A 6,018-nucleotide genomic window follows, 5' to 3' on the forward strand; every position below is an offset into this window, starting at 1 on the left:
TCCCTTCTGGAATCCTCATCAAGACCTCTTTTTATCATCCCTAGTCAACAGAGGAGAGTCTGAACCTTGGGGGGAGTCAACACACTTCCCCTCTGCTCCAAAATCAAGCATCCAGAAAGCAAAGGGCTAAATTTAAACTGGGAGGACTCTTTTACCTTAACAAGAATTGTAGCTAAGAAAATAAAATATTGTACTTGAGTATGTACTGTATTAGCACTTTGAAAAAATTACTGGATTTTTAAAAATGGGTTGCATCATCATTTATAAAAATTCATGCACCAGAGTGAGACCCTGAACACCCTGTAGACCCTTCCCTAAAATTAAAAGAAAAAATTCATGCAGCAGAGGCCCTTAAAAGGTTACTAAGTGAAGTGAGGGAACCCAAGTAGGTAGACATATATCCTTCTAACTTTAACTTCCCACAGGACAAAAATAAAACTTTGCCATGACCTTTCTTTTAGGACTTTTAATAGTAGAACAATAGATTTAGATCTACCTGCAATGATTGCAGAAATAGCCACAGGAAGCCATACCTGGCTCCTGTCCAGTTCTACCAATGACAGCAACAAGTGCCCGGACTGGTTAGTGGCCTCTCTGACTTCACTTGCTTTTCAGTGAGATCTTTCTATCCTGTTCTAGCTCATTATTCTGTGAGACACGGGAGGTTTACTTGTCTGTCTCTCACACCTCCCCTTCTTCAGCTCTTTTTTCAATGTGTTTTGATTGACAATTGAAATGATCAATGATATAGATATATATATAATGGTTAGGATAGATATACAGCTACTATCTCTGAGTTCATTGTGAAGAAAGGTGGGGTTATTTTGGTGTTTTTTTTTTTTTTTTTTTTTTTTGTGGTACTGGCGGTTGAACTCAGGACCTTGTGCTTGCCAGGCAAGCGCTTTTCCTTCTGAGCTGTCTCCACCACCCAGAAAGGTTTGTATTAATAGTGCTTAGACAAGATACCATCTCTTCATCTTGTCCTCTGAATAATTACTACAAAGACAACAATATACAGTGTATTCATTATTGTAACTGTCCTACTAACCTGTTTTGAAACTGTTTCATTGCTATTTTATCATTTTTTTCTCATTAAAATGAATAAAATTTTTTTAAAAATTAAAAAAGAAATGATCAATAACACTCTGCCACTCTTTTTATTTTTTTTTTAAATGTATGTGGTTGCTACAGGTCTCACTATGCAGCTAGGACTCATAGTGATCCTCCTGCTTTCAGCCTCCCCAGCACTGGGGTTACAGGCATGCAACACTATTCCCAGACTCTAGCCAGTTTAGCCCGCCCTGGGGGTGGGGCTGGTGCAGCACGTGGTGCTGGTTCTGGTACCACAGTCTCTGCACTTGCCTAAGTAGGTGCTTTAGTACGCTGAGCTATCTCACAGGCCCTCTGCCACCCTTAAGAGATGAAAAGAAAATGAATAAGGAGAGAGATGAGAGAAGGGTGGGGAACTGTGGCAGGCCCTGAGGCAGTTTCACAATGCCCAACTCCCCTCCCTTCCCAGCAGCAAAATCTCCCTCCCTCTCATCCGAACCTACAGCCAGCATGCAGCCAACAAGACACTCTAGCCAGACTTGTTAAATCATGCCCACACCGAAATAGTGAGAGCTCAGGAAGAGACAGGCAAGGATTCTGCCTCCCCAGATTTGCCCCACGATCCACCCACACTGCTTTTCCTCTGTTTCAAAGTTGCTCTCCTCAGATGCAACAAGAAGTCACAAAAGGTGACACTGACAAATAAAAACCCTCCCAAGTGAGCATTAGATAGCAAATACCAGGCTATTTGTCCTCTTCCGAATTCTTTCATCCAGTTTACCTGCTGTCCTTTCAACAGGCTAAACTGCTCTTGCGTTTATGGTATAACAGTGATAGACAAATTGCACTTCCAGTGTTGAGTGCAAGCTGATTCTAAGACAGCATTATTGTTGAGCTTAAAAAGAGATAGGGGATGAGAAGATGGCATTGCTGTCAACTGGAAGAGTCAATCCTCCTCCTCCATTGGCATGACCTCCAGTATCTTCCACCTCCTGTCTGCTCCATTCCAGAGTATTCTGGGAAGTATGGCAGATCTACTTGTCGTTCATGCTGTCCAAGGGTGGCCTGCAGTGAGTCGCCAGGTAATACTTAGAAATTGAGTTACGATGGCAAATTCGGAAGATGCTGATAGGCACCCTGAAAGCCAACTTGGGTGATACACAGCTCTTCTCATATGGACAGTATTTATTGATCGAAGTGTCAAGGATGGCTTAGTCCTGATGCGCATGTCCAGACCCCCTACAAAGCATTGCAGTCTGCTCCTGTGTGGGCATAGATCTGGGGCCGAGGTTTATGACTATCATATATCCAGACTGCTGGGTGGACTCTGGTGGCCCTTCCCGAATCTTCCATAAGCTAGGTTATGGAAAGTTCTGCGTTTGGTCTCAGCAATTCAGAGTCTGTGCCTAACTTTCTGTAAGCAGTTAAACCCTTCAGCACTCTGCATCACAGTTCCAACTTTCTTTTTCCTTTTTTTCTCTTCTGAGACAGGGTCTCACTGTGTATTTTGGGCTGGCTTTGAACTCATTTTGTAGCCCAGGCTGGCTTCAAAATCACAGAAACTGTCCTGCCCCAGCCACCCAAGTGCCAGGTTTTAGGTGTCTGCCACTACTCGGGGCCATGCAGCACCAACTTTAGTTTCCGCCTTAAGATGATGAAATTGTGTGTGATACCCAGAAGACCCTCATCTGCATCATATTTTAGTGATTCTGTGACATACACAAAAGGGGACGTGAGAGAGACACAGTCCGGGAGGGAGGAGGGTGGAAAAGCAGAGATATTCTTGGCGTGCCTCAGGGGAGGGACTTAGGCAGAGAATAGAAAGTCCAGGGCTTGTGGAGCCTGCTGAGCTAGGCTTGGCAACTGTGTGTGTGTAGGTGGGGATCAGGAGTGAGCCCTGCAGTGCGCACGGCTCCCATCAAGGCTTCTTGGGCAAGTGCAGGTTTAGAAGAGCCGCTATGCAGCCCCTAGTCCCAGAGATGAGAACCTGCACGGGTATCTTCCTGACCAAGTCATAAGCATTTCCCTCCCAGGCAGGGAATGGACCCAAACCATTGGTCTCCTCCGCAGCCAGCAGTAGGGGCTCCCTCGCTCTAACTTGCATTCATACCTGCAGGCACGATTCCCTTCCCAGCCACAGGGCCCACAGAGCTGCACTCCTCAGCGGGGCTCGCTTCCCCTTCTCTCCCGCAGGCACCTCCCCACAGGCCGTGCATGGACAGCGCCGCTAACGCCACCTCCCCCCGCGGCTTCCTCCTGCAAGGCTTCTTCGAGTTCCCGCATCTGAGGCCCGCGCTCTTCCTGCTGTTGCTGGCCGTGCACCTGACCACGCTCAGCGGGAACCTGCTCATCCTGGTGGCGGTGGCCTCGGTGCCTAGTCGGCCGCCCATGCTGCTCTTCCTGTGCCAGCTGTCGGTCATCGAGCTCTGCTACACCCTGGTGGTGGTGCCCCGCTCGCTAGCTGACCTGAGCATGCCGGGCACCGCTAGGGGCAGCCCCATTTCCTTTCTGGGCTGCGCGGTTCAGATGCAGATGTTCGTGGCTCTGGGTGGGGCCGAGTGCTTCCTGTTGGCCGCGATGGCCTACGACCGATACGTGGCCATCTGCCACCCTCTGCGCTACGCGGCCGTGGTGACCCCGGGGCTGTGCGCACGGCTGGCCCTGGCCTGCTGTGTGGGCGGCCTGGCGGTGTCGCTGGGGCTCACAGCGGCTGTGTTCCACCTGCCCTTCTGCGGCTCCCGCCTGCTGGTGCACTTCTTCTGCGACATCACCGCGTTGCTGCATCTGGCCTGCACCCGGAGCTACGCGGAGGAGCTGCCGCTGCTGGGCGCCTGCCTGGTGCTGCTGCTGCTGCCCTCGTCGCTCATCCTGGCCTCCTATGGGGCCATAGCTTCTGCCCTGCGCCGTCTGCGCTGTGCTGGGGGCCGTCGCAAGGCCGCGTCCACCTGCACCTCGCACCTGGTGGTCACCTTCCTGCACTACGGCTGCGCCACCTTCATGTACGTGCGGCCCAAGTCCACCTACTCTCCGAGGCTGGACCGCACCTTGGCGCTGGTCTACACCAACGTCACGCCGCTGCTCTACCCGCTCATCTACAGCCTGCGCAACCGCGAGATCACCTCTGCCATCTTCAGGGTGCTGGGGCGCTTGAGGCCGGCCCAAGCCAGAGGCCACGCGAGGGCCGAGTGAGCCCTGCGAGCGGGAAGGGATGGGCCAGGACGGACAGGTGTCCTACCGCCAGGGCTTCTGCGTCAGGAAAACCACGTGGCGGAAAGAGAGCTACAAGGCGGCCTGGGCCTCTTCCCTCCCTAGCGGAATGACCACCGCCAAGCAGTAGGGCCCTAGATCTAGATTTAGCGGTTCCATAAATACCTCAGGAGCTTCCCCAGATCCTGCTAAGCTTTGGGGGCCCCAAAGAAAGACTCTAGGGCGTAGCCGGAGACCGTAGGGGTCCAGCAGGTGGAGAGAAGGGTGACCAGAGTTCCCCACTGACGGCTTATCAGCCGTTGGCGTATTAGGAAGGCCCGCAGAAACCGCCGGAGGATCCGAACCCAAGGCTTGCTGTGAAGTCTTGTCTTCCCCTCTGTCCTTTCCTTCACTTCTCCTGGTTCAGCTGCCTCAATTGCGAAATAAAGGACAAGGGTCCGTGATCGCTATGGTTTCTTCCGTCTCTCCGAGCCTTTAAAACGGGGAGCGCAAAGATACCAACGAGCCATTGGAAAAGGAGCGAAAGGTAGTAAATGCGAGAAACTTGGCGTGGGCGGAGTGTATGTGGAGCAACAAACGTGGAACCCAAGCGGCGTTCCGGAAGGCTGCATGGGGCAGGCAGGCTGGGTCGTCTGCAGTGACATCTGGGCCGTCTGATGGACTTCTTGATCCAAAACATCTGTGAATCTGCTGACAGTCCTGACTCTGGGAACGCTAGAGAGGCAGGGTTCATATCTTCCTAGAATCCCTCTCACTTTCCTAGGACGTTAGAGATGGTTGGTAGAGGTCATGGGCATACAGACTTGCAGTTAGAACGATCACTGGTTATCTCAGAGTAACTGCAGTCATAAATCTAATGCAAGATAACCTGGGATTGAATCTCAGCAGGGAGCTTCACCTGGCACGCTTCGGCTCTCTCCCGGTTTCATCGAGAAGAGCAGGATGCTAAAATTAGACAGTAGGAAGATGTCTGGACAGTAATGGTGGAGAGCCCAGTGGAGAGGAGAGAGAGAGGAGCTGTGGCAGACAAGTGCGGGTTGGTCTGGGCTGTGGAAGGCGAGGCAGGGACCAGGCGGGGTCGGGGGAGACGAGCCACCGCGGGGCAGCAGCCATTTGGAAGAGTGCGCTTCACCTTTAATCTTAAAGCTTGTCCCAGTCAGTGTCAGGGTAACTAAACATTTGCATCTAAAGATGCCAACAATTTTTAGAAGCCTTGGAAATGAACATAGGAACACAGCTTGTCTCAGAAGGAGGACAGGTGTTCTAGACACAAAGAAAAAAGGGCGGCAGAAAAAAAAGAAAAATCTAGGAGATTCCGGAGATTTTGTTGCTGATAAACTTAATTCTATGTTCATTGAAAAGCGTATGGCAAGGGTGAGGTCCTGAGTTCAACCCCTGGTACCAAAAAATAAAAGTGTATTTAATGTTTAATGTGGTACGTGTATACACAAACATACATATACATATACACATATGCATATAATTTAGAAGCAAGTGTCAAAATAGAAATGTGTAATGGCAATAAATGTGACATTATGAAATGGCTAATATACTTTTTACCAAAACAAAAACTAAGAAAATGAATGTTACAATTTTTAAAATGGTCAGGAGAGGTGAACGGACAATTCACAGCACAAACTTTACAAAATATTTTGCCTGGAGTTAAATGTCACTCATAGCCTTTCAAAAATCAGGCAATAAGCCAGAACATCCTGGGGTATGAGTCAGTCTTCAAAGATCTCTGTTTCTCCTCTATAATTT

At 50.0% G+C, this 6,018-nt stretch overlaps 1 protein-coding gene across 1 annotated transcript; it reads left to right on the forward strand.

The window, feature by feature from the left end:
• Positions 1–3,237: 3,237 nt before the first annotated feature.
• On the forward strand, positions 3,238–4,239 carry LOC101568925 (olfactory receptor 10AC1-like). Its single transcript, XM_012514200.2, has one exon. The coding sequence runs from the start codon at positions 3,265–3,267 to the stop codon at positions 4,237–4,239; it is 975 nt and encodes a 324-aa protein (XP_012369654.1). The 5' UTR covers positions 3,238–3,264.
• The last annotated feature ends 1,779 nt before the right edge of the window (positions 4,240–6,018 follow it).

The sequence above is a fragment of the Octodon degus genome, unplaced genomic scaffold (genome assembly GCF_000260255.1).
Source record: "Octodon degus isolate 3935 unplaced genomic scaffold, OctDeg1.0 scaffold00027, whole genome shotgun sequence".
NCBI classification, from domain to species: domain Eukaryota; kingdom Metazoa; phylum Chordata; class Mammalia; order Rodentia; family Octodontidae; genus Octodon; species Octodon degus.

Coding starts and splice junctions, on each gene's coding strand:
- LOC101568925 (XM_012514200.2), top strand. CDS start 3,265: ATGGACAGCGCCGCTAACGCCACCTCCCCCCGCGGCTTCCTCCTGCAA.